Source organism: Barbus barbus (assembly GCF_936440315.1).
Source record: "Barbus barbus genome assembly, chromosome: 27".
Classification (NCBI taxonomy): Eukaryota; Metazoa; Chordata; class Actinopteri; order Cypriniformes; family Cyprinidae; genus Barbus; species Barbus barbus.
In genome coordinates, this window is record NC_136755.1 from 29,486,923 (window position 1) to 29,514,889 (window position 27,967).

Here is a 27,967-nt window from a genome sequence, read left to right on the forward strand (position 1 = left end):
CATGTGCGCCATCAGGCGCGGTGAAACCAAACTACCCGTCCGCCGAGCGACAGCTCTCTCAGCCAATCACAACGCTCCGTGCGCTGTGACAGCCAATCAGAGTGCGGGGTTGACAGAGGGGCGAGCACATACACGCGGATGTTCGCCTGTGTCGGCGCTGTGTGTTTTCAGAGCACATCACGAGAAATATCATGCTCATTTTGACTGAACCGATGCTTAAAATGTTTTAATATCTAAAGGACATCATGAGCGGCACGTGTAGGGAGATTGTTACACTCCAGCTGGGGCATTATTCCAACTTCATCGGGACGCATTGGTGGAATTTACAGGTGAGTTTGATTAATAGCGAATATATTGAGTTTATTTACAGCTACATACGTGAAGATCAGTAATAAACCAGCTGTCAAATCAATTCAGCTTCCATAAAGAACATTGTCTGTTCAGGTGCACACCTCTACTTTACCATAATAACAATAGTTTCAACAGTAATGCTACATTATCCTCAGAAATCACTGTCGCAGAATCAAAATAGCAGAGAATCTGACAGCTTACGGTTTCAAAGAGATCCTGATCATTTTTTATGATTTTACAACAATAACCAGAACATTCTGGGAAGGTTTTCTCAAAGTTACCAACACAGTAACCTTAAATAGAAATTTAGTTCAGTTTTCTATTATAAAAATAGAATATAAAAATAAAAATGTTAATCTTCCACATTCAAATAAAGATTTTAAAACGCAGGATAAGTGTCACTCATTAAACGAGTATGTGTTCAGCTAATTGTCAGCCTCTTGTAGCATATATGCATATAAACAGCCTTTTAATTAACAGAGTAGAATAATCATGGCTGATAGTAATAGATGCAAATGTAAAAGAAAACCAAGCTGGACACAAGAACAAGCATATAATCAAAGGAAAATCTGGAGTTGGGATAACCTCCAAAACAAAGGCGATACCTTTATAAAAGCACATTATCATCATGTTTGTAAAAATGTTTATGTTCTGAGGCAGATTGCTGGGAACAGCTATTTCAGGATCATTTGTGGCTTGTGTTAGTGGCTTAGGACTCCTCTTCTCTACTCCTAACATTTCTCAGATTTAGGAGCTAGTTTTAGAGCTAAAACACTTTGTGAAATCAAGAATTTAGGACTGACACCCATTATTTTTAAGATTTTCTCCTAAATCGGCAAATTAAGAGCTACTTCTAGCCTGAAGCTGTTTTGTGAATACAGGCCCAGATCTGTGTGTGTGTGTGTGTGTGTGTGTGTGTGTGTGTAGGATGCGGCGCTGGTTTATGACGCAGATTCGCCGGCGGGAGAGCTGCAGAGTGACATGTTGTTCAGAGAGGGTCTTACTCTCGGGGGACACGTCACTTACACCCCCCGACTCATCGCCATGGACCTCAAAGGTGAATCATAGTAAAACACACACATGATCCAGCATCCCATGGGTTTCATCCTACATCAAAATCAGGGAAAGGCTCAATATATAAAGGCAGAAATAGATCTCAAAATGTCCATATGCACATGCATGCAAACCTTTTAATCAATTAATCCAACATTGTTTATAAAAATGCAATCACAAATCGGTGTTATTTTAGTATCGTTGAGATTTATACATTTAGTCGTTTAGCAGATGCTTTTATCCAAAACGACAATAGAAGCAATCAAAATCAACAAAAGAGCAAGTGCTATAACAAGTCTCTGTTAGCCTAACGCAGCACACAGCAAGGCTTTTTTTATTTTATTATATAATAAAAAGAAAACGGATAGAATAGAAAAAGAATAGAGCAAGCTAGTGTTAGAGGCCCTTTTTTTTGCTTTTTGATAATTGTATAATAAATAAAAAGAATAGAGAAGCTAGTGTTAGTTTTTTTTTTTTTTAAGAAAAGAAGCAGTTAGTTAAAGAATAGAATTAGAATAGAGTGCTCGATTTAGATTTCTAGTGCTATTTTTTGATGTAGGTATGTGTTTTAGTAATATTTTGAAAGAGTTGTATTTTTATATGATATGTTTTCATTGTAATTTTAGCTAAAGCTATAGTAATTTTGTGTGCTTTTGTCATTATTATTTTATATTTTATTTAAATGTCTATATATTTTGTATACATTTTAATATCAGTTTTAGTTTTTTGTTGTTATTTTAGTACTTAAAGTTAAACTAAAAGAAAATCAGATTTTTATATTTCATTTTATCGCAGTTAACGTTTATTTTATTTCAAGTAACGCGTTTTTTATTTTTAGTTAATAATTATAACCCTTGCACAAATAAGCAATATTTGAACTGCTTTGTGATAATTAAATTACTCAAATGAATTCATTAATTATGTTATTGCATTTTCCAAAAGCACGCTTGGATTTTCATGGAATTGCTGCACCTGTATTTAAAATGAATTGCAATTCATAATAAGAGGATTATATAGGAATATTTCTGTGCATATGGACAATTTATAAATGATTCATTAGGACCTGCCACACATCTTTATAAACGAGGCCACTGAGCTCTCGCTAGCATTAATTATGAGCATCAATACTAGTGAAGCTTGACTATGGCAGTCACTGCTAATGATTGTTGGTTTATGAATGTGATATTGGGTTGCTGATATGTATATAATGTTTTTATTGTGTTGATATTGTCAGGAAGTCTTCAGACGCTGAGGAAGGAAGGCAGTCTGTATGACACAGAGAAGGAAAACACCACCTTTTCATGGTACGAACATGAGTGTAGACTGGATCTTTGCTGTGTTGTATTTCAGTATTTATGAATACTTATGAATTATGAGCTGAATCATTGTTTTCTCTGCTCTTAGGGAAGGACAGGTTATGACCCATAAAGAAAGTTCTCCCACCAAAAACGCCTTCCTACAACAGCTGGACAGTCTGGATGTGAGTGTGACTATAATAATGTGACTTCTCTGAGTAATAATGTGACTTCACGCTTCTGAAGATTGACTGTCTGGGATTTGTGTGTCTAGACGGGAGGTTTACTAGCAGAGCTGGATGTCACCTGTTCTTCCTCTGCTGTGGATCACTGCTCAGGTATGACAAGTTAAATATGAACTCATGATGACCCTATTTAATGTCTCTGTTCATATTTCTGGTCTTATTGTGTTCATTTACATTTGTGACCCTGGAGCACAGCAGCAGTCATGAGTAGCACAGGTATATTTGTAGCAATAGACAACAATACATTGTATGGATCATAATTATACATTTCTCTTTTATGACAAAAATCATTAGGATATTAAGATCATGTTCCATGAAGATATTTAGTGAATTTCCTACCGTAAATATATCAAAACTTCATTTCTGATTAGTAATATGCATTGCTAAGAACTTCATTTGAACAACTTTAAAGGAGATTTTCTCAATATTTAGATTTTTTCTGCTCCCTCAGATTCCAGATTTTCAAATAGTTGTATCTCAGACAAATATTGTCCGATCCTAACAATTTATTCAGATGATGCATAAATCTCAATTTCACAAAATTGACCCTTATGACTGGTTTTGTGCTCCAGAGTCACATTTATGCATTTAGCAGATGCCTTTTTCCAAAATGACTTGCGTTGTATTATCAGTATTATTATTATTGTATTATCATTCCCTGGGAATCGATCCATTGATCTTGTTGTGGGGTTATTTTTGTGAACTATAAAAAAAAAAAAAAATAAACAAAATAAACATTAACTGAAATAAAATATATAAAATTTTAACATTTTATTTCAGGTAGTTACCAAAACAACATTTCTGATTTTTGTTTATCTTGAAGTACTAAAATAAATAAATAAATAAAAACGATAAAGACATATTTTTTAAAAATCTGATACAAATGACAAAAATACACAACAAAATTACTAAAACTTTAACTAAAATTATAGTGAAACCAGGAAAAATTAAAAATAAAACCTAATTCAAAATACTAACTACAACTATAATAGAATTTACTAGAATTATATTATACTAAAATTTAAAAAAATCTAAAATAGTGTGCGAATTTTAGGATTAACTAAAATAACACTGAAATTAACAATTAATCAATGCACTTTATTTTAAAGAAAAGCATAATTTGTCTTCATAACATTTCATTAAATGAGATATTATAGTGATATGAAATGCTTCACTTCTGAAACCACTTTCTTTTCAGCTGACATCTATTTTTTTTTTTTCACCATCTAACCCAAAAAATAACTTTCACCTTAACATTTTATTTTCTCGTTTATTATCCCTCTCGACTCAGAAATATCAGTTTTTCAAAATAATGGAAATGTCATTGAAAAAATGCATATGTTTTATGATTATTCTGTATTATATTGATTCTGTATTATGTTTATTCTATATTACCCAGCCCTAAGTGTAGCTGTGTTTTGAGAAGATGCAGTAAATTGAGCATGAAATATTGTGCTTTTGTATTGTAACTCTTAAAGTGAGCAGCGCGGGAGCGGCTGTCGCCGTGGAGACGGTGAACAGCAGTCTGGAGCGGATACTGAAATGCTATAGGCTGGAGGGAAGCGTGAGGGTGTGGTCAGATTTCCTGAGGATCCACCTACATCCGCGCACCATTTCCGTCATTAACCAGTACAACCATGACGGGTGAGTAATACAACGACTCATGTGGCACATTACATTCTTCAGCATTGGTCAGAGGATTTGATGGGGACTCTGAGTGATGTCAGTGATGTTTGTGGTCAGTGAATCGGACCGTCTGGAGGCGTTTGGTCAGGGGGAGGCGCTCTTACGCGGGCCAGTGCTGGAAGATCTGGAGGATCGGCTGCATTTCTTCGTGGAGGAGTGCGACTATCTGCAGGTGAGCCACAGATCAGACTCTGCAATACAACACATGATAAACACAGCAGGGTGAAACCCAGCAAACCTGTAGGATGTGTCCAGCTCTTTTAGGATGTTTTAGTAGCATTGTGAAAAAATAATCTTTTGTGATGGAAAGAAAAATGTGTGGTTGAATGCACAGCTTTACAAGTGAACACAAAACGTTTGTGAGCGAATGCATTGATTCTCTGGGGAATGCAAGAGTTTTCTAGCAAACAAAGTTTCTCGGAGAACGCCAAAGTTTTGCAAATTAATACAATGTTTTTTCTTAGGAGAAACAAAGACTTTTTATGTCAATTTTTTTAGTTTCATGTCAATACTTTGACTCTGTCCTAATTTTGACTTTGTCATATTTCAACCGAGTATGTCATAATAATTTCAACATTTTATTTCATTTCAGTGTTTCGTGTAATAATTTAGACTTATGTATGTCATAAATTTGGCCTTGTCATAATTTCGTCTTTTTCATAATTTTGACTTTTTAATTCATAAGTTTGACTTTTTATGTCAGTTGCACTTGATTTTAACATTTTATTTCATGATTTAAATTTTTGTCATAATTTCAACTTTTTAAATCAAAACATAATTCTGACCTTTTTTTCACAATTTCCACTTTTTATGTCAATTTTGACTTGGTATTTTGGCATTTTGTTTTGGTATGTAATTATTATAATAATAATATGATTAGTATATAATTGTCATAATTTCTATTTATTTATATATATATAACTATATATATTATATCATAATTTCGTAATTTTATGTCAGTTTTTATATTATAGTTTTGATATTTTATTTCATAATTTTAATTTGTCATAATTATGAGTTTTTAAATCATAATTTCAGCTTAGCATGTCATAATTTTGACTTGGTATCAAGACTTTATATTTCATGAAAACTGCATTAAAGTCACAATTTCAACTCTTCATCTCATAATTCTGAATTAACAGCATGTTTTTTCTTATGTACTGGAAATGAGCTTCCAATGTTTTGTGAGCGAATGCAAAGTTTCTTGAAGTGAAAAAGTGTTGTGAATGAATGCAAATGCATTGAAATAATGTATGTATTTATGTATTGTATGTATTATACTCTATTATGTATTATAATGTTTTATGTGAGTCACTGAAGAGCATGCATTTAAATGTGAACTGTGCTTCTGTTCTCTCCTGCTCAGGGTTTTCAGGTGTTGTGCGATCTTGCTGACGGTTTCTCAGGCTTGGGGTCAAAGGTCACAGAGCTGTTGCAGGACACTTATGGAGGGCATGGCATCCTCACCTGGGGCGTGGCACCTGTCAATCACCCAGAGACGGTGAGGTCATTCAAACATAGAGCCGAACTGATTCATCATTCAAGCTTTCATACTTTAATTTAACATCACTTCATCTGTACACTACCAGATTTTTTATGACGTTTAAAGAAGTCTCTTCTGCTCACCAAGCCTGCATTTATTTGATCCAAAGTACAGTCAAATTTAGAAATATTTTTACTATTTAAAATAACTGTTTTCTATGTGAATATGTGTTAAACTGTAATATATTTCTGTGATCAAAGCTGTATTTTCAGCATCTTTACTCCAGTCTTCAGTGTCACATGATCCTTCAGAAATGATTCTAATTAAAAAAAAATAGAATAATAAATTACAGTTTAACACATATTCAAATAGAAAGCAGTTATTTTAAATAGTAAAAATATTTCACAATATTACTGCTTTTGCTGTATTTTGGATCAAATAAATGCAGGCTTGATGAACAGAAGAGACTACTTTAAAAAACGTCTTACTGTTCACAAACTTTTGACTGATAGTGTATATTGAATGAAAACAAACATGTTAATGTGTGTGAATATGTTGTCTTCTGCTGACAGAGCTCTATAAAGGACTTGTGTCGCATGATGAACTGTGCGTTAGGAACGATCCAGATGGCCAATCACAGCTCGTTCTTCTGCCCTTTGACCCTGAGAGGCGGGTTAATGAGACGCCCGCCTCCACCCACAGCCTTCCCACTGCTCAACTGTGACGTAAGTCCTGGAATCTGCTCAGTTATTAAATACTCTGATGATACAGTGCAGTTTTTAATATGGCTTACCAGTATAGTTCTTGATTTAGTTTGTCCTCCTGTCTTTCCTGGTCATCCTGTCTGTCTGTCCACTGATGATCCGTGTATTTTAGCATGTTTTCAGTGGTTGTTTTGTGATATATTTGTCCATCTCTCTTAGCCGATGCTGTGGTATCACTCCAGCTCTGTTCTAGCTCTGGCGTTGGACTGTATGACGGCCTCATACAGACTGAGACAAAACAGCGCTCCTATGTGGCAGCTTTCAGATGCTCTGGCCGTCTCGGGAAGAAAGGTCAGTACAACCGCTGCACTGTAAAAATTACCGTGAATTTAACGGTAAAAGACTGTAAAAATGCTACAATAAAAACCTGTTAAATGGTTATAACGGTAAGTTCCCCTACTATATACAGTGAAAAACTGTATTGGATATTACATGTAAATTTACGGTACTATACCGTTTTTTGAAGTGGGTAAAAGAACACTGTAAAAAATGACCGTGAATTTAACAGTATAAGACTGTAAAAATGCTACAGTAAAAAACTATTAAATGGTTAACGGTAAATTCCCCTACTGTATACGGTGAAAATTTGTATTGGATATTACATGTAATTTTACGGTAGTATACCATTTTTGTGAAGTGGAAAAGAACGTATAATTTCTCAGTGAATAACCGTAAATTGACATTCTTAGAATTCCCTGCGTTACATTTCAAATTTAGTTTTTTTTGTTGAAATAACTGTTTCTTCTTAGTTTTTTCTTATCTGTTGTGTACTTTAGGGTTGTATGTTACATCTAATGTTGTTAAATGAATGTTTATTGCATTATGTCAGTTTCATGTGTTACCATGATGGTGTTTAGTGATTGTGTGAATGACACAGTGCACCTTCTATAATATATTAGTATTTAAAAGCTGCTTGTGATAGGCTTTGGTTCATCATGTGACTCTCTTCACCACCTGCATCTGGTGGTTATCAGTGTATTACAAAGCTACAAAACTGATTTCAGTACTTCAATAGGTTGGTATATTAACATTATATCAGTTAATGAAATTACGGTATTTAAATGTAAATTTAAGTTAAAATCGTAAAACCTAAAATGTTGCTTATGGTAAAATTCTGGCAGCTGCCAGTTTTTTTTTGTTTGTTTTTTACAGTAAATTTTACAGATTTTGTTACAGTGTGGATTTTATTTCAATTCTCCAAACAAGGAGATTTCTGTTAATTCTGTAAGTGTAAAGGCTGGCTCACACCAAGGAAAATAATGATAATAATACATTTTTAATAATCGCTCTGAAGTGAACGATATCATTGGAATCAATTTCAGAGCAATTGTTTTTTTTATTTTTTTCCCAGCTGATGAATGATTAAAAACACAGACAGCCAATCAGAATCCATCCTGATTTAAAGAGCTCCAGCATTTAAAGTGACAGACAGCAAAACTGCAGAATAAACAAAATGTTATCATCCGTTGGTGTAAATGCTAATATAGTTATCATTATTGATATTATTCATGGTTGTTTTGGCCTTTTCTTCAGGCCGCGGAAGCATGGTATGAGTTTGGTCTTGTTACTTCATTCCATCTTGCAATTTCTCTTTGTTCTTATTTATTTGATTTTGATAGTTGATCAGCACAAAAAAATATGTAAGATACAAATTATACGAAATGAATTTGTTCAGTTATCCACAAACAAAACGTATGAAGTGGTTAAAAATTGTCCAATTCATTACCATGACCTTTATGACGTTTATAAATTACAGACTTCTTTCATAATTAACAGATTAAACTGAAACAAAACACAAACAAATCATATTTAAACAAATATAAAACAAAATAAATTTTCTTAAATGGCTACACCAATGGTATAAATAGGTCGTAGGGCCCTATGAAATCTGTTTATTTATTTATTTATTTTTACTTGTTTTAAAGCTTAAATTAAATTTTAACTTTATTTTAATATTTTAGTTTAAAACTTAATAATTTATAAAAAAATTTTACAATAAATACCCTATAAAGTCTGATTTTATTTTCTCATGAATTCTGTTTAAATTTTAATACAAATTTTCATCAAAAACTTGTAATCAAATGTAAATACAACAAAACATTGCATTTTTGTCAAATAAGGTGGAGATTTTCTGCATAATTTAAAGATATTTCTGTCGTAATTAATTTAAACTGAATTTTTATTTTGGTAGGCTGTAGCAAAGACTGTGTGAGTTCCTGTGTGTTTCTCATGATAGTTTTTATGAGATAAAATTCCCTCGTTATGTCTGTTTTTTTCCACATCAATGAAATCATAGGGTCTTGCTTTAGTCTGTAAAGCATGACATCATGCATCTGTGTTTTGCAGGTTGTTTCAGCGTACGGCTCTGTCCCATTTCCCATGATGCACGGCGGCTGTCTCCCGGATGCTCTGGATGCGTTCGCTGATGTTTTGCCCTGGAGACCCATATCAGCGTGTCCCGAGCTCGGCGACGGCCGCTGTTTTGGCCAGTCAGTGACTCTCAGAGGTTTAGACGGCCAGAGTTTAATCAGGTCAGACCAACCATTCATTTACAGCTGCGCTTTGACTGATTATCCTTGTTGAACAGCATTAGTTTCAAAGCTATGTGTTCACTGTTTTTTTATTGCCTAATAAACATAATTAATTATGCAACATAAAGATTAATTTAAAGAATCACACATAGACATGAATGAATCGTTCACAACATGCATTAAGAAAATTGATAGGGAAAATTTTCAATTCATGCCATTTTTAAAAACTGTAGTTCATTTATGGGAATTTCATTTAAATTCTGCATCCTAAAATTCTATTTCAGCAACATGTTTACTACCCTTAACATTTAGGAATTGAATTAGAATTTAAAATGCAGTTCAATTAATTACAATTAATTTCATAATGCATTACTCAGATGTACTACTGTAAAACGCATACAAAGCTGAACCCCGCCCCCACCTCGGGTACTCGGACCACATCACTGTTATGCTAATCCCAGCATACAGACCACTTCTCAAACTCGCCAAACCGGTTCAAAAGCAGATCACAGTATGGCCAGACAATGCCACCTCAGCACTACAGGACTGCTTCCAGGACACAGACTGGAACATGTTTAAAGAGGCAGCCACCTACAACAACCACACAGACCTGCAGTAGTACACTGAAACTGTGACTGCTTACATCAAAAAGTGCACTGATGATGTGACAGTCACCAAGACCATCACCACACGTGCCAACCAGAAGCCATGGATGACAGCAGAGGTTCGTGGGCTGCTAAAGACCAGAGATGAAGCATTCAGATCAGGAGATAAAGCAACCCTCAAAACAGCAAGAGCCAATCTGTCTCATGGCATCAAGAAGGCAAAACAGCAATATGCTAAAAAAAATTAACAACAACTTCACAGACAGTAAAGACACTCGGTCCCTGTGGCAACCATTCAGACCATCACTGACTACAAGCCCCCACCACAGGCCAGTGACGATGACACATTCTTACCAGATGCACTCAACCACTTCTACTCACGATTTGAGATGCAGAACGACACGCCTGCACAGAAACTACTCACATCTCCAAACGACCAGGTACTCTGTCTCTCTCCAGCCGACGTAAGGAAGACCCTGTCTCGGATTAACCCACGAAAGGCTGCGGGCCCTGACAACATACCTGGACGTGTACTGAGAGACTGTGCTGCACAGCTGACGGATGTCCTAACAGACATCTTCAACACCTCGCTGAGCCAGGCGGTCGTCCCCACGTGTCTCAAATCCACCTCCATAATTCCAGTACCAAAGAAGTCACCCGTGTCCTGTCTGAATGACTATCGTCCCATATCACTGACCCCAATCATGATGAAGTGCTTTGAGAGGTTAGTCATGCATCACATCAAGTCCAGTCTCCCAAACACACTGGACCCATTCCAGTTTGCATACCGTCCAAACTGTTCCACGGACGATGCAATATCCACCACTCTCCACCTAGCTCTTACTCACCTGGAACAGAAAGACTCTTATACACTATAATCCCACAACAGCTCATCCACAAACTAAACTTGCTGGGCCTTAACACCCCCCTCTGTAATTGGATCCTGGACTTTTTAACTGCAAGACCTCAGTCAGTCCGTGTCAGCTGCAACTCCTCCAGCACTACCACACTGAGCACAGGTGCCCCACAAGGCTGTGTGCTCAGCCCGCTGCTCTTCACACTGCTGACCCACGACTGCACTGCCAAGTCCAGCTCCAACCACATCATCAAGTTTGCTGATGACACAACTGTGGTAGGCCTCATCAGCAACAACGATGAAACGCTCTACAGAGAGGAAGTGGCACAGCTGGCTAAATGGTGTGGTGCTAACAACCTGTCCCTCAATGTGGGTAAGACAAAAGAGGTTGTGATGGACTTCAGGAGAAACTCTGTTGACCACCCACTGACCATCGACGGCTCAACCGTGGAGAGAGTCGGCAGCACCAAATTCCTAGGGGGTGCACATCACAGAGGATCTCATCTGGACCACCAGCGTCACGTCACCCAACAAGAAGGGACAACAGCGCCTGCACTTTCTCCGCCGGCTGAAAAGGGCAAGTCTCCCTCCACCCATCCTCACCACTTTCTACAGGGGCACCATTGAGAGTGTGCTGACCAGCTGCATCACTGTCTGGTACGGGAACTGTAGTGCTGCTGACCGCAAGACCCTACAACGGACAGTGAACACTGCCACAAAGATCATCGGTGCCCCTCTCCCCTCCATCCTGGACATTTTCCTTTCCAGCAAGGCCTCCAGCATCGTGAAAGACCCCACCCACCCCTCCCACAACCTCTTCCAGCTCCTACCATCAGGTAGAAGGTACCGGAGTATCAAAGCTCGCTCTGTCAGATTGCTCAACAGCTTTTTTCCCCAGGCTGTGAGAGCTCTTAACTCCAATCTCCCTGCCCCCCCTCTGACCCCCCACTCACCCAACTCATTAATACTGTGACAACTTTTCCTATGTGCAATTCTGTGTGCTACACACAGGTGAGTGGGCTATACAAACCACCTGTAGTAACGCACTCATCCCACTATATGCACACTAGACACTTTCTATAAACACTCCCTGCTACAAAGACTCAATAAAAAATGTTTACTTGAGCATTGCACTACAAAATAATGTTTACTAGAGCATTGCACTACAAATCTTTTTGCACTATGCGCTGCTTCCCACAAAATCTCTCTTTAATCTGCACAACAATTTATACAACAAAGTATGAAATAAATATACAATTTTTATTTTTTATTTCTATTTTTTTGCACAATTTCATGTACAGTATATATGTAAAGTTCTTGTACAGTCTCAGTTTGTGTATGTCTAGGCAACTAGGTAGAGTATTTATAGTATATGTATAGTCAGATGGTCTATTTTTGTCTATAGTTAGATGCTCTATTGTTTTTTTTCTTATACTTGCATTGTTGTATGTTTATCTTATGTTTAACTAGTTTGTAGCACCGTGGTCCTGCGAGACACGACATTTCGTTCCACTATATGTCCACACATGTAGCAGAATGACAGTAAAGCTCAACTTGAACTTGAACTACTAAAACTAAAGTAAAACTATTAAAAACATTTATGTTATTTGGAATAAAGCTGAAATAAAATATAAATATTAGGAAAAAAAAAAACATTTCTAATTTTAATTTAGTTTATCAACTAACTGAAAAATGTTTTAGTAGAAGCACTAAAATTACTAACTGGAAGTAAATAAAAACAAAAAGTGAAATAAAAATAGATTAAACCTAAATAGCAATATTAAAATAATAATCGTAATAATGCACAAAACATTAAGTAAAATAAGTTCAACCTAAACGCACAAGGAAACCCTCAATATTAATAATAAAAATGCATATAAAAAAAAAGTGATATAAAACTGAAATAAAAATAAATTAAACCTAAATAGTAATATAAAAATTTAATAATGAACATAAAAAATGTGATTGATAAATACAAGTACTAAAAATTATCAATAAATTAACTAAAAATAAAATACAAAAATATAACAGTATAAAAATAATTCTGAAATCACACTGTGAATATTGTTGGTCTAATATTAGTATTATTATTTTTGCAGTCCGTTGCCCTCCGGCACAGAACCGCCCAGCTCTCTGCACTTGGAGCGCTCCGGAGAGGATGTTCTGGATGCATTCGTCAGGTTACATTACCCATCAACACCACTGTGAGTCTCACACACACTCACACACACACACACACTCACTCACACACACACACACACACGCATGCACACTCACTCACACACACACACACTCACACACACACACACTCACTCTCACGGTTACAACACTGCACTGATCTTCAGCTCTGAGACGTCATGCAGTATCTCTCTCTCTCTCTCTCTCTCTGTGTGTGTGTGTGTGTGTGTGTGTGTAGGGCAGTTCAGCTGCTGCCTAGCTCCAGTAAAGTCACCCCTCCATTCCCTCAGATCTTCAGTCCGGCTCTGAGTCCGCAGGGTTTCCTCCAGAACCAGACCGCTGCTGATTACAGTGAGTGCCGCTCTATAACCGTCAGCCCATGTGGAGCATATTATTCTTCTCTTTTATAAAAGCTTTGTGTTTTGTCAATAAAATAACACTGGATGTCTAAAGATGAAAGAACAGCTCTTAAACAGGACTGTGAGACAGGATGCATTATGGATGTTAATAATGCACTTTACAATGTTTGCACAGGTTTGAAACAGCTTTTACAACAACCAAACATCCTAGACATCCAGGAATAGTTCAGGTTCAATACTTCACTTCAGCTCCAGCTACACAATTTATGGCTGAATGTTGATGAGCACAGAAAATGATTCCCTCTATTTAAAAAAAAAAAAGAAGCAGCAAACTGTCACGAGACAGGCTAGGAGACACAGAGGTAATTGGTCAAACGGGTATTTATTGGTAAGACACAGAGGAGAGAAACTGATGGTGACGGTGGGTGAGTAGAACACAGTCAGAATGTGCAGATATAGTGGAGCTTGATTAGCTGCAGCAGGTGCGGGGAATCAGAACGCATTCATTTACTAAATTAAGTTTTTGTCTGTGCATAGTTGTGTGTATATATATATATATATATATATATATATATATATATATATATATATATATATATATATATATATATATATATATATATATATATATATATATATATTTATTATATTTATTTATTATTATTATTTATTACAATTTTTTTTAATTAAATTATAAATTGTTTTATTAATTTATTATTATATTTTATTAGAAATCATTAGTTTTATTTTTTATCTAATATTTGTTATTCATATGTTATATTGTATATTTTACATTTATACAAATTATACAAATTTATATTTATTTTGTTTTGTTTCAGCTTTAGAGCACAGCATTTTTAACTGTACTGAAATTCATTATATCATTTTTTTAATATAAAATGCATTATTATTATTAAATAAATTGCAGTTCCTAAATTTTAAAGGTAGCAAACATGTTGCTGAATTAGAATTGTTTTATTTTAAATAAAATTCACATAAATTAATATAATTTCTGTTGGCATGAAGTGAAAATTCACCCTATTTACTTTGTCAATGTGTGTTATTTATCTTTTAGTGAATAATTAATCCATATGTGTGCTTAATTAAAAAAAAAAGAAAATTCTACCTTCATAATGTTTAATCAAAAGTCATAACTGGATATGCAGGACTTCTCTAGTAATATAGTCTGCTTAAACACCGCCCCTTTCTTACAATCCACTGCAAGCCCCGCCCACATGTTGAGAGCGCCGCCCACATCTCAACATCCAATCAGCAAGCGACGGACAGAACCAAGTCCTGCCCTATATTTGTTTTTCTTTTTCAATAATCCATTTCACTGAGATGTACATCACAATACAGAAGAAATAATCTGTTGCTACAGCCATTTCATCACAACTTTTATTATTTACTATTAGTTTCAATAATAATACATTTTTATAAAGAGATTTATAATCTTTCAGATTTTCAGATGCCGTATGGCAGATGTTTCGATGGCTTGCTCTTTTTTTTTTCGTTTTTTTTTTTTTTTTTTACAGTATGTCCATAATAATATTGCATAATTGCTTACATTTATTAGGCACTAATTAACATTTTATGCTTTTGAAACTGTATTATTGAAATGATTATTATTATTGTTTGTATTATTGTCTGTCCTTGCAAAAACTGCACTTTTGGCTTTAAACACATCGGGATGAAACCTAATAATTGATTTATTACACAGTTGCCAAGTCTGTGTATTTTACGCGACTCTGGGCTTCTTCTTTTTTTTAAAGTCGCGTTAAAAAATCACGGGTCGTGTTTTTTTGGGCTTATTTTTAAAAATATGGTTGTTAGGAAAACCTGACAAGCAACTTTGTTTCTTTACATTTATGGTCGCTGTTTTGTTTCCACTATATTGTTGATACTGTCTGCTCACAGCTAATAGCCAATCAGTGCAATAATAAATGTGCTTTAGCATTATTCGTCATCTCACATCACGCTCCTCTGCGTTTAACGACATGTGACGCTGTAATCCAAGCGATGATGGTATATTGTAAATAGCCAAACAAGGCCACCAACAGAGATGGACAGAGAAACATAGGAGAAGGTGAACGGTGCAGGGGAGCAAAGAGTTTTATAATGCATTAATCAATAAATAACTGACCAGTAATATTAATAGTAGATACATATGTGACTCTGGAGCACAAAACCAGTCTTTTTGTGAAATTGATAGGTATGCATCATCTGAAATCTGAATAAATAATCTCTCCATTGATGTATGGTTTGTTTGGACAATATTTGGCTGAGATACAACTATTTGAAAATCTGGAATTTGAGGGTGCAAAAAAATCTAAAGTTGCAGGCTGATTTGCTGATAATAAACAATAAGAAATAATATTGATGATAATAAATAACATTGGGCTTGTTTTTGAAACTGTGGTTGCTTATATTTGCTGTTTATTTCAAGTTTCCGTCATGTGTCTCTCAGCTTCCTCTCAGCCGGTGGTGGGTCTTCCTGTGCTGACGTCTCTTCAGTCCAGTCCTGCCGTGGGTCTCCAGCTGTCTGAGCTCCAGAAAGCGTGCGCTGCGCTGGATCTGCGGCGTGTGGCCCCCAGCTTCCTCTCGCAAAGCCTTGAACCCGCCGAGATCTCCGAGTCCATGGAGCAGCTCCGCAGCCTCGCGTACTGCTACCACCACGACCGCTGCCGCTCTTCATCTGACGAGGATGATGATGATGACTAGGAGATCTCCAGCAGATGCTCTTCCTCGGGTCCGAGCTCAGAGCCCAGGTCTGCCCCAATGCTGCGGTCACGGCATGCTGCCTCCAGAAATGATGGGACAGGAGCTCCCTGAACCTTCAGAAACACCTGGAAGAAAGATGAAGAAGGAAACATGGTGGATGTGGCGCCTTTCCCACATTTGTGCATGTCTCTGTATTTCTAGCGATAAACTATGGAAATATGTACAAGTCCCAATTAATATATATATATAGATGCATATACATATACATATACATATATAGTGTTTAAAATTGGGACTATTATTAGTTAATTATGACTGCTATACCCTTCAAGAAAGTTAACGGTTATTATTTATAGTGGACTTGACCTTCATACTAAATACCTGTTTCATGAAACTATTTTATTTTGGTTGGCTTTTTTTGCTTAATCTGATGGAAATATACACCTTTAAAATTAATTGGGACTAGTTTGTTTTTTGTCATTGCACAATTCAAAATCAAATGAATTCAAGCTGAATTGATATTTACGTTTCTATAAGAACACATGGGTTCTCGCATCTCTTGAAATCTCATTTCTTATTTTTTTCATAGGCAGCGCTGTTTAAAAATAAGAAAGCCTTTGCCGTCTTACTAAGGAATAGTGAATTCTGTCATCATTTACTTATGCTGGAGTTAGTATGGAGGGAAAAAACAATGGAGGTCAATGGCTTCCAGCAGCTGCTTGACAACCAACATTCTTCAAAATATCTACTTCTAATATCAACAGAAGAAATAAAGTTATACAGATGTTTGGATTCGGAACAACTTAAGTGATGACTGAATTAACATTTTTGGGTGAGCTATCCCCTTAAGTGAGATCTAATTGTGGTATGAGTTCAGATAGGGTTGTGAGTTAGTTTTTTTTCCATTTCGAGCCTGTAAGTATTTTTAAATTTAACTTTAATTCGAGTCTTTGTGCTTTATACCTTCGATTTGTTGCACCTAACAGCTCTTATAAACTGATTAAATCCACAGAAGAAGCTAAATGTTGCAAGTATATATATTTCCTTAAACTATTGTGTTTATTCCTGTTATTCTAAATAACGAGGGTTAGTTGTGTATTTTGTGTTCAGGAATATTTAATGTAAAAATACTGAGTTATTTTCATACGAAACTCCAGTTTTGGTCTATTTAATGTGTTTTCTCGTGAGAATTTGGGTCAAAAATTTGCTACTTTAGCCATTTTTATACTGATGTCAATGTCCCACATTTAAGGTATAATAACACGACAGAAACTGGAGGAAAAAACAACAAAATACTGCAGCTCTACCCTGCCTATGTTCAGGATCTTTTGCCACTAATGATCCACCTGTACAACCACTTTGTGGAAGATGGGGACGTCTTAACTGTCTTGGCCAGGTATTGTGAGACGGTGAAAGGAGGAGAACGTTTGAAGGACCGTTTTGGTATTTGGGCTGGGAAGAGAAGATACCTGGTCAAGTTGCGTACAGACAAAGCATCACCAGACGGTTTAGTACATCCACCTGGGTCCTTTTTCATTGGCTCAAACAGGGGATTTGCACAATCCAGGTCAACCAGTGTACTGCAGGAGGTGCAATTCGTCGATTTTAGTCGATTTGTCGACTTAATTTTGCTCGCGTCGACTAACTGGCAAAATACCGGAAGTTGCGCATTTCACAGACGAGAATCCATAAAACACATTATTCGACTATTTTCCAAGGCTGCATGATATATTAAACACATTTAAAAATCATAATTAAGCATAATAGTGAATTCAGAACCGCTATGATTTAATTAATTATATGCGATGCAGTTTAATTATTTCCACGCGTGTAGTTAAGCACGTGCGTCTCACAGCGGCTCCGTTCACAGCGGCTCCACAGAAACTGTTATTATTTACATGTGGAGCGTCTCATACTCATCTCTGCATGCTGAGTTTGGGTTTATTATAACATTCAGAGTGAGGGGTTGAGCTTTACAGGAGTGAGACAGGGATGTGGTTTATCCCCTTCGCTATAGAGCCATTAGCTCAAGCTATTAGGCAGAGCTCTGAATTGAAAGGATTATTAATACCAGGAACATCTTAGTCTAATATTCAGATTGGGAGTTTAAACAGACAGTTAACAGAGGAAAAGCTGTATTTAAAATGACTCCTGTAGGTCGTCTCATTGAATCAGAATGTATTAGGGTTTGGAGGAATGTGAATGATGATTTTTATTTATTTAATTGTCATAAAGTTATGGCTTGGCAAGCTGCACAAAACTGTTTACCCTCCCGGGCCTTTTTGAAGAGGAAGGGTTGTTCTCGTCTTGTGTCTTAGAGCAAACTGTAGAGAAGAAGAGATCATTTGTGGGATTGTGGTTATGTTTGGGTTTCTATGCGAGTATGGTTACATAATTTGTACAGAATCCCAAGTGAAGGAGATATTTGGTACGGAGAATTGGAAAAGGTTCATTGTAAAAACAATCGATGCGGTGGTGGGCAATTATAAATGTTTTTAAAGAAGCGCTATATATTTGTGTTTTTCAGAAATACGAGGTCTCAGTTAAATCAGTAATTACATTAAGTTTTAAATGCATAGGGGATTATATTTTAAGAGATGGGCAGAAATAGTCAACACAGTTGATAAGTTATGCAACATACCAGATATCCCGCCTTTCAATATGGTTTTAAAGACTGGTTAATTCTTTGAAATGTGTAAAGGACAAAGGGTAACAGATTATAGTTTAATTGTATGATATGTATTTAAGAAATAATGTATTTGTCCCTGTAATGTGCAAAGAAGTTATGTAACTAAAGCCAAACCAAAAGCTCTTCTTCATCAGCGTACGAAGACAACGACCTTTAAAATCCATTCAGTGACAAATAAAACAGCAGTCTGACATTTCTATATGATTTTAATGTTAAAAAAAAAAATCTGTGCAATCATATAAAAATATTTTCATGGTTTGCTGGTAGCAGAAGAAAGGCTACGTTGGGGTTTGTTGGTAATCCGAGCAATACGGGTCACTTTGGGTAAAAATAAAACGTCTTTTAAATAACAAACGCACAAGATGTTGAAGATCTGAGTCTCTCATTTGACGTCAGATGAATTGAGTCACTAATGAAGCTGATGCATGTTAAACAGCTCTTGATAGCTGCATTAGTTGAAGATGAATTATGAGGAACAGCAGAAACTGAAGGCTTCCCCTCACTGCGTCTTCCTCCGTGTGTATCTGATGATGGGGTTGTGTGGCGTGTGGATCATGGTGGTGTAGTTCACGGGGGGAAAGTGTCCCTCCACCAGCTGGAAGTCATACAGCCTCAGCATAGTCGACCAGATGGTTTTAATCTGAACGTAGGCGAAGTTTTCTCCAATACAGCGGTGACGACCTGTCGAAGATCAACCGATAAAGACCAGAAACATCATGTCGGGCGAACCTTAAAATGAACTTTTTTAAACAATGTGTGACCCTGGAGCACAAAACCAGTCATAAGGGTCAATTTTTCAAAATTGAGATTTGTACAGAATCTGAATAAATAATCTTAATCAAAAATTAAGTTTTGATATATTTACGGAATTTATCATCATGGATCTTTATCTAATATCCTAATGATTTTTGGCATAAAAGAATAATGGATAATTTTGAGCCATACAATATATTGTTGGCTATTGCTATAAATATACCTGTGTTACTTTTGTGCTGCAGGGTCACATATTTTGATACTTAATTTCCATGATCTAAATATTCTCAAGAATTAAAAGTTTGTTGTCATTTGAAAGCGTGTAGGCCTTCTTGCATTGTTATGCTGTTAATAAATGATTACAGATTCAGTGGCATAAAATAATATGCTTATCGCAATTATTTATTTAAATAATTTTATTTTCAACGTGCGAAAATTTCGGACTGCGTGTGTAATGACCTCAAAACTCTGGTTTTGATTTCACGAGGTCTGAACAAACTCACCCGCTCCGAAGGGGATGTAAGCGAACTTCTCTCCGGCGGCGGGGTTGTCATGCAGGTATCGGTCAGGGTTGAAGTCCAGCCGCTCCGCCCAGGTGTCCTGCAGACGGTGGTTGACCGTCGGAGACACACACACCTGGTGCCCCGGAGGGATGGTGTATTCTCCCACTCTCTGTTGAGCAAACACAGACACATGATCAGATGGCTTTAATATCAGTAACGTAGCCGGGTTTGATTTAGACCCTTTAGTACCTGAGGCGTCTTGGCCATCCTCATCATGGTCATTATTGGTGGTCTTAGTCTTAGCGTCTCCTTCAGACAGCGATCCAGCAAACTCAAGTCCTTAAGCTGCGTCAGACGCCAAAACAGTTCTTTAGTGTCAGGATCAATGATGTGACATTCAGTGTATTCAAAATTTGTCTGTTTATTTTAAGTCAAATGTTAGATTTACATCTTAAATGTATTTTTTGTATCATTAATATACTATTATAGCTTTTGTTCATATTTTGAATCAGTTTTTAATTTTAGTTAAAGTTTTAGTAATTTTGTTATTTTATTTATATATCTTTTTTATTTTAATTTTAAAAATACATCTATATTTTTATTTTAGTTTTAGTACTTAAGCACTTCAAACTAAACAAAATTAGAAATGTGCAATGTTTTCTTTGACATCTACTGAAATAAAATGAGTATAATTTTATTTCAGTTAATGATTATTTAATTTTTTATTAATTATTTTTTTTATTAATTAATTTATTTGTTTTAATTGTTAAATGTTAGATTTAAATCTTAAGTGTATATTTTAGTATTATTATACTATTACAACTTTTGTTAATATTTTAAATTAGATTTTATTTTTATATTTTAATTTAATAAAAAATTGTGTGTTTGACTTTTTTATATTCTATTTGTTAATTATTTTATTTTTAATTCATTATTTTTTTTTATAATTTATGTTTGTTTTAATTGTTAAAGCAAACACAATCTATATTTAGTATCATTAATATACTATTACAGCTTTTGTTAATATTTTAAATTAGATTAAATTTTTTTTTAAATATTTAATTAAATTTTTTTGGTGTGTTTGGCATTTTATATTTTATTTCAGTTAATAATTATTTCATTTTTAATTAATTAATTAAAAATAAAGTTATTAATTTGAATAGAATTAACAGAAATGTTTTTAATAGTTTTAGTTTCAGTTAAAGGTAATGATTCCAGGGGGCAGATTTTTAACAGTGATTTAGATTTTGAATGTTTTCAGACGCACAGCAGCTTTGAAACGGCATAAATAGTGTTTATTTCCAATGCAAACCCCATCACAATAATGCAGGCATTCACTGGACATTCATTCTTGATGACCGTCACAGAGAAGGACTTACACACTGAAGGTTAGAGATTTGCTGTGCACTAGTGCTAGTGATGACTGATGAACTAACAGCACTGAAGGAGCTGATGTGGATGAGTCACCTGCTCGTAGTGCAGAGGAGGCAGGTGTTCTCCACACACGGTTTTCTGTTCGCTGTAGCAGCGCTCCTGCAGCGCTCTGTCCCGCGCCAGAAAGAAGCCCATCCATGCGCTGGTGGTGGAGGACGTGTGCTGTCCCGCTAACAGCAGGCCGATCAGCATCCCGGCGATCTCGTCATCATTCAGAGGACGGCCGTCCCTGCAGCGCACAGAGATACCACTCACTCACTCACCCATGCATTGATTCGACTTCATCACTGTATACTTGAAATCTTAGTATGTAATCATGTGCTTTTGTTCCCAGATGCACTGCATGATGGCATTGTCTTTATAGATGTTTAGCACACATGCTCCAGCTAATGTGTTTTTATTTACAGATCTGTACAGCATTTAGTTGAAGTCTGAATTTCAATCCGGACCCGAGCAGGACAGTCAAATTTTAGGATGAACCTGAAAAAAGCTCAACTCAAAGACAGAGAGTGTTTGTGCATGTGTGCAACATGTCAATTAGTGTTTTTATATTAAACTTTTAAATAATAATTGCATGATAGTTTACAGTTATATATTAATAATTACAATTGTATTACTGTTACAATTATAATATAAATGATTATATATTTTTATTTTAAATTGTAAATTATTATAAATATTAAAATTAATTATATTATTAAATAAGCATATAAATATATGCATGTGTGCGACATAGCAAAGATTATTATAAATTAAATATTTGTATTTGTATTATAATTTGTATTATATGCAAAACAATTATAATATTATTTTTTATATTTATCAATGATTTTTACCTTTTTTTTTTATAAATATTAAAATACATTATATTATTTTTTTTAAATATATAAACCTATTACTAATTATTTTATCATATAAACACGTTTGTGTATGTGTGCAACATGGACATGAGTGTTATGTTAAATAAAATAATTATATTTTTATGAATAAGTATTTTGTATGCTAAAAAATAACTAGATGTTTTATATTTATTCTTTACAATAAATTATAAATCAAACTAATTTAATATATTTTAAAAGTATTATTTTAAAACGTGAATTCTAGTTGTTATAATAAATTATATATAATTATTACATATGATTATTTTATAATATGAAGATTTTGTACTTGCATAAACTTGTTGATTGCGAATCCAAGGTTATAAATGGACAAACTGACCCAGCTCTGTAAAGTTTAAATGATCCAGAATCACAGTCAGTGACGTACTTATATGTGGCGTCTATGAGCGTCTGCAGGAAATCATCGTTTTTCTCTGTGGCTTCTCTTCGCTTCTTGATGACGTTGTAGAAGATTTTCTTAATCTCTAAATGTGCACGATCCCTCCGTCTGAAAACAAAGCACAGAAACACAGCGTCACGTGAAATCCTCGGCTCTCCTGGTGTTAATTCTGTGATGATGCTGTGGTACCTAAAGCTGGGCAGCGGCAGCCATCCGGGCAGAAGCCAGGCGGCGTGAGTGAAGCCTCCGTCCAGATCGGCGTAAAGCTGAGCCACTCTCTCGTCTAACATCCCGCGGATCTCACAGCCGTGAAGACAGCGGCTCGCCGTCAGGATGATCAGCTCAGACAGCGCTTCGAACAGATCTGACAAGAGAAACATTCGCATCAAGTCATGCTTTCTGGGTGTTAAAATTCTTCTATGAGTAACTGCTGAAGATGTGCTCATTGAAGATTAGGATGAGTTTGTTTCTTCATCAGGTTTGTAGAAATGTGTCTCTGCATCAGTGTCTCAGCAATGGATGCTCTGCAGTGAATGGGTGCCGTCAGAATGAGAGTCTGATAAAAACATCACAATAATCCACACCACTCCAGTCCATCAGTTAACATCTGGAGAAGACAAAAACTGAAACAAATCCCTCTCATTCTGACGGCACCCATTCACCCATTGCTGAGACATTTATCCAAATCTGATGAAGAAACAAACTTGGATGCCCTGAGAGTCTTCACATTTTAACTTTTGGCTGAACTGTTCTTTTAATACATGTTTGTGCTCTTATTGTGAACGATTCATCAATGCATGTTACTCTGAACAGAAATCTGATGAATCCATCTCCTTACTTCTCTCTCCACTGTCTCCCCATCGTTTGAAATAGTCTATAGTTTCCTCTTCGATTACTTCAATATGTCGTTTGAACTGTGCGATGTTCAGCCCCGTCTTCAGCATTTTCTTCTGCTCCAGGAATAACTGAATGAACAAACACAAATCAACACTCAATGCAAGACGAAAGAGAAATGCAGCTGTTTGGGGTTTAAAACAAAGACATATTAACCACAAAACAGCAGTCAAGACCTAAAAACATCATGCAAACGGCACCTCGTCACTCAAATGCTGTTTAATGTCAATGTTTTAGACGACAGACTCTGTCTCAGAACCTAAGCTGTCTATGAAGACATTTCTAACTAGTAAGCAGACTATGAAGCTCACATACATCCCATGCTGCGTAAAGGATCCAAAAGGATGATGTCTAGGTGGGTGTTTTTTTTGGGGGGGATTTTAAAATGTTTTATGAGATTGCACCCATTTCTAACTGATGTATATCTTTATATTGACTTTGTAAATGTGTGTGTCCCTGCAGCACAAAAGCAGTCATGAGTAACACAGGTATATTTGTAGCAATAGCCAACAATACATTGTATGGATCAAAATTATACATTTCTCTTTTATGACAAAAATCATTAGGATATTAAGATCATGTTCCATCAAGATATTTAGTAAATTTCCTATCATAAATATATCAAAACTTAATTTTTGATTAGTAATATGCATTGCTAAGAACTTCATTTGAACAACTTTAAAGGAGATTTTCTCAATATTTAGATTTTTTTGCTCCCTCAGATTCCAGATTTTCTAATAGTTGTATCTCAGACAAATATTGTCCTATCCTAACAAACCATACATCAATGGAAAGATGATTTATTCAAATTGTCTCTCATTTCCATAACTCTTCTAACCCTTTGAGACGCCATGACAGGTGCGTGATCTTACAGGATTGGGCACGTCGTACGCGACACCCTTTCCGAACACAGGTGTGGTGAGGCGCGCATACACGTCCTCCGCGTTCAGATCTTCGTTCTTGCTGTTGAACATGAGCGCAGCTGCGTCGCTGCCCAGCAGATACGTGAAGGTTTTCCCAACCATAGTGAAGCTGACCACAGGCCCGTACTACAAAACAACCACAACAACATCATCATGAGCTCAGATCAGCGGCCTGTTGTTCTAAACCTCTGTCTGAATGCTTTAAAGAGATAGTGTCATTAATTACTCACCCTCATGTTGTTCCAAACCCATAACACCTCTGTTCATCTTCAGAACACAAAGTAAGACATTTCTGATGATCAGTGTTGGGTAAGTTACTCTAAAGAAGTAATTCATTACTAGTTACTAATGACATCTTCAACAGTGTAATTAGATTACTCTACAAATTACTCTCTCCAAAAAGTATTTAATGACTTATTACTAATTACTTTCTCAATCCTATATCAACCTCGACAAGTTAATGATATGAGGATAGACATGAAACGCTTCTTTTAATTCTTTCTAAGTAACTTCATAAATTATTTATCACACTTTAGATTAGAGTCCAATTCTCACTATTAACTAACTATTAACTATGACTTTTGCCTCAATATACTCCTAATTACTGCTTATTAATACTTAGTAAAGTAGTTGTAAAGTTTAAGAATTGGGTAGGATTAAGGATTTAGAATAAGGTCTTGAGGAATTTATTAAGGAATAAATAATAATAAACAGCCAATATCCCAGTAATATTCATGTTAATAAACAACTAGTTAATAGTGAGAATTGGACACTAAAGTGTTAACAATATTCTTATTAACTCACCAACGTATTTAAAGTCAGAAGGGTGCATAAAAAGCATGCATTTTAAGGTTAGACTTTAAATTTTGATGTTAAATCCACTATTGTATTGTGTATAAATGTTCTACAGTCTACTGTATATACAGTATTAAGCTCAAATACATAAGTAACTGTAATTAAATTACAGAAAAATAAGAGTTATGCCTTACTTCTTCAAGGGAAAAGTAATTAAATTACAGTAACTAATTACTTAGGAACTAGTTAGAGCCAACACTGTTGATGAAGTCCGAGAGCTTTCTGATCCTCCCATAGACAGCAACAACACTGAAATGTTCCCAGATCCAGAAACTGGAGAGTATTATGTGCGCACTTTACATAATCAACATTGTTTACGTTCTGGAGAAAACGCACGCCAAGATGGTGGAAGACGGTAACTCGGGGAGAAGAATTGTTGAATAAAGTGTTATTTTTGCTTTCTTTGTGCACAAAAAGTATTCTCGTAGCTTCGCAAATCTCAAGATGAGCCACTGATGTCACATGGACTGTTTTAGCGATGTCCTTGTTACGGTTCTGGACCTGAGAACATTACAGTTGTGTTGCTGTCTATGGAGGGTCAGAGAGCTCTCGGATTTCATCAAAAATATCCTCATTTGTGTTCTGAAGATAAACAAAGGTCTTACGGGTTTGGAACATCGTGAGGGTGAGTAATTAATTACACAATTTTCATTTCTGGGTGAACTAACCCTTTAAGACAGGTGTTTCTGATGATGCTCACCTTCTCGTAGGCCCGCTCCAGAAACTCAATGGGACTCCTGCCGAAAGCCACCGCGTGACCGAGGAAGGGAATACTGGACGGGATATGAGGAGGATACTTCTGAGGAAACCAGAGGAAATTAAATTAATGTTTAGAAGTGACATACAGAGAGACTGGATAGATAGATAGATAGATAGATAGATAGATAGATAGATAGATAGATAGATAGATAGATAGATAGATAGATAGATAGATAGATAGATAGATAGATAGATAGATAGATAGATAGATAGATAGATAGATAGATGCACGATATTGGATTTTTGCCGATATCCGATATGCCGATCATTTTCAACTCATTTTGGCCGATAGCCGATATATAATTATTTTACATTTTGGTTAGTTTTTAACAAGAACTTATTTGTTAGAATGAAATAAACAATAATAAAAAGTTATTTTATAATGACAATACACTGAAGATTTGAAAATAACTATAAATTATAAAACTATATATTAATCACGGCATTTTTTATCAGAAAGATGCAGTAGTAAACTTAACATTTTATTTTATGATTTAACATTTGTTAATGGTTAAAAAAATGATTGTAAAAATTCTGAAAATCTTTTAGAGCTCATAATTTGTTTATAAAAAATGTACATATTACACATTAATTTATAAATCAGTATATATAAAATTATTTAAATTTAAGTCTGTTTGTGATTTTTTTTTTCATGTAAGCTATAGCTTCTGACCTTTAAATCAAAACATACTCATGATTTTATGACATCATTTACCGCTTTATTTAATCAGAAACACAGTCTAAATATTATTTGTGTATTTTATTAGAAGTCGGCCGACAGCGGGCATTAGGACCCGGGGGAGCTGCACGTGCTATTACTGTTTACTCTATCACGCAGCAAAAGAGTCACTGATTAAATGCAGGATCCAAAACAGGATTCCAATCACCATTCAGGCAACACTTTGCTTCAAGAATGAGCCACACACCCTGAGAACATATGAGTTACTGTATTCCTCTTATCGGCAAGACATATCGGCATCATTTTTCATATTGGGCCAATGCCGATATTTATATTTAAAGTCTTTATCGGCCGATTCCGATAATATCGTGCATCCCTTAGATAGACAGATAGAAAGACAGACAGACAGACAGATAACTTTAATTACACAATACATTACCCAGCACGCTTAATGGAGTTAAATGACCCCAACATTCGAGATAATTACACATGCATGCAGTTTAAAATGTTTCCAGGCAGATTTGAAAGCAGTGCATGATATTGAGCTGATCCTGTGCTCTCACCTGATCTCCAGTGTGAGTCTGCTGCTGTCTGAACAGGAGTTTGCTCAGGTATCCCAGAGTGAGAGTGAACGCAGAAGCGGCGAGCAGCACTGAGGTCAGACTCATGTTCATCAGCTGACCGCTCACCTCCAGGATCGGCATCTCACTTAGATTTACTCCACAGCACGGGACAGCAAATCAGATGATTTTAATAAAGCATGCACAGATGTGAAGAGCTTATCAAGATGTTGGTGAAGTCCTAGAGAGCTTGCATCCAACTGGCATCTCTCTGATATCGCTATAAACTTTAATATCTGCCAGTCTCTGCTCAGCCCAGGTCCCGCCCCCGCCTGATGTGAGCAGGCCGCTCATTGGTCGTCTGGGTGTGTCCATCAAGTAAGTCCATGCTCCGCTTCTGCCGTCTCGCACGCTGATTGGCGGAACTGATGTCTGCTTATATGATGTCACCTGCCCAGTTTTGCGTCCAAGTGTTTGAAGACGCCGGCTTTTCTCTCACGTGCACTTTATTAA

The 27,967-nt window shown here is 35.8% G+C and overlaps 3 protein-coding genes across 4 annotated transcripts in view; 2 read left to right on the forward strand and 1 right to left on the reverse strand.

Annotated features, from left to right (window-relative positions):
• Window positions 1-115: 115 nt before the first annotated feature.
• LOC306846892 (protein misato homolog 1-like) lies at window positions 116-16,582 on the forward strand. Its single transcript, XM_079380581.1, has 14 exons — window positions 116-329; window positions 1,279-1,408; window positions 2,639-2,708; window positions 2,809-2,884; window positions 2,974-3,037; window positions 4,423-4,588; window positions 4,688-4,802; window positions 5,997-6,131; window positions 6,686-6,838; window positions 7,037-7,168; window positions 9,224-9,408; window positions 12,969-13,073; window positions 13,286-13,398; window positions 15,874-16,582. Exons 1-14 carry the CDS (start codon window positions 246-248, stop codon window positions 16,125-16,127), a joined length of 1,782 nt encoding a protein of 593 aa, XP_079236707.1. The 5' UTR covers window positions 116-245; the 3' UTR covers window positions 16,128-16,582.
• Window positions 16,583-19,005: 2,423 nt separating this feature from the next.
• LOC306847561 (lanosterol 14-alpha demethylase-like) lies at window positions 19,006-27,817 on the reverse strand. The gene is made up of 10 exons (XM_079381555.1): window positions 27,458-27,817; window positions 26,157-26,255; window positions 24,551-24,727; window positions 23,623-23,749; window positions 22,974-23,148; window positions 22,773-22,892; window positions 21,540-21,735; window positions 20,322-20,417; window positions 20,073-20,241; window positions 19,006-19,497 (listed from the first exon to the last, which is right to left on the reverse strand). The coding sequence occupies exons 1-10, from the start codon at window positions 27,596-27,598 to the stop codon at window positions 19,316-19,318; spliced, it is 1,482 nt and encodes a 493-aa protein (XP_079237681.1). The 5' UTR covers window positions 27,599-27,817; the 3' UTR covers window positions 19,006-19,315.
• Window positions 19,985-27,967, forward strand: part of LOC306847560 (tRNA-dihydrouridine(47) synthase [NAD(P)(+)]-like) — a 356,345-nt gene continuing 348,362 nt past the window's right edge. For both annotated transcript variants that reach the window (XM_079381549.1, XM_079381550.1), the window contains exon 1: window positions 19,985-20,020. The gene's annotated coding sequence lies outside the window, so the exon portion shown is untranslated. The remainder of the gene's footprint in view (window positions 20,021-27,967) is intronic.

What these genes read in the sequence shown, in the direction of transcription:
- LOC306846892 (XM_079380581.1), top strand. Translation starts at nt 246, where the DNA reads ATGAGCGGCACGTGTAGGGAGATTGTTACACTCCAGCTGGGGCATTAT. An exon ending in AACAGCTGGACAGTCTGGAT is followed by an intron (nt 2,885 to 2,973) that starts GTGAGTGTGACT and finishes TTGTGTGTCTAG; the next exon opens with ACGGGAGGTTTACTAGCAGA. An exon ending in AACCAGTACAACCATGACGG is followed by an intron (nt 4,589 to 4,687) that starts GTGAGTAATACA and finishes GTTTGTGGTCAG; the next exon opens with TGAATCGGACCGTCTGGAGG.
- LOC306847561 (XM_079381555.1), bottom strand. Translation starts at nt 27,598, where the DNA reads ATGCCGATCCTGGAGGTGAGCGGTCAGCTGATGAACATGAGTCTGACC. An exon ending in CTGCCGCTGCCCAGCTTTAG is followed by an intron (nt 22,893 to 22,973) that starts GTACCACAGCAT and finishes CTTTGTTTTCAG; the next exon opens with ACGGAGGGATCGTGCACATT. An exon ending in CTCATAGACGCCACATATAA is followed by an intron (nt 21,736 to 22,772) that starts GTACGTCACTGA and finishes TGTGCGCTGCAG; the next exon opens with GGACGGCCGTCCTCTGAATG.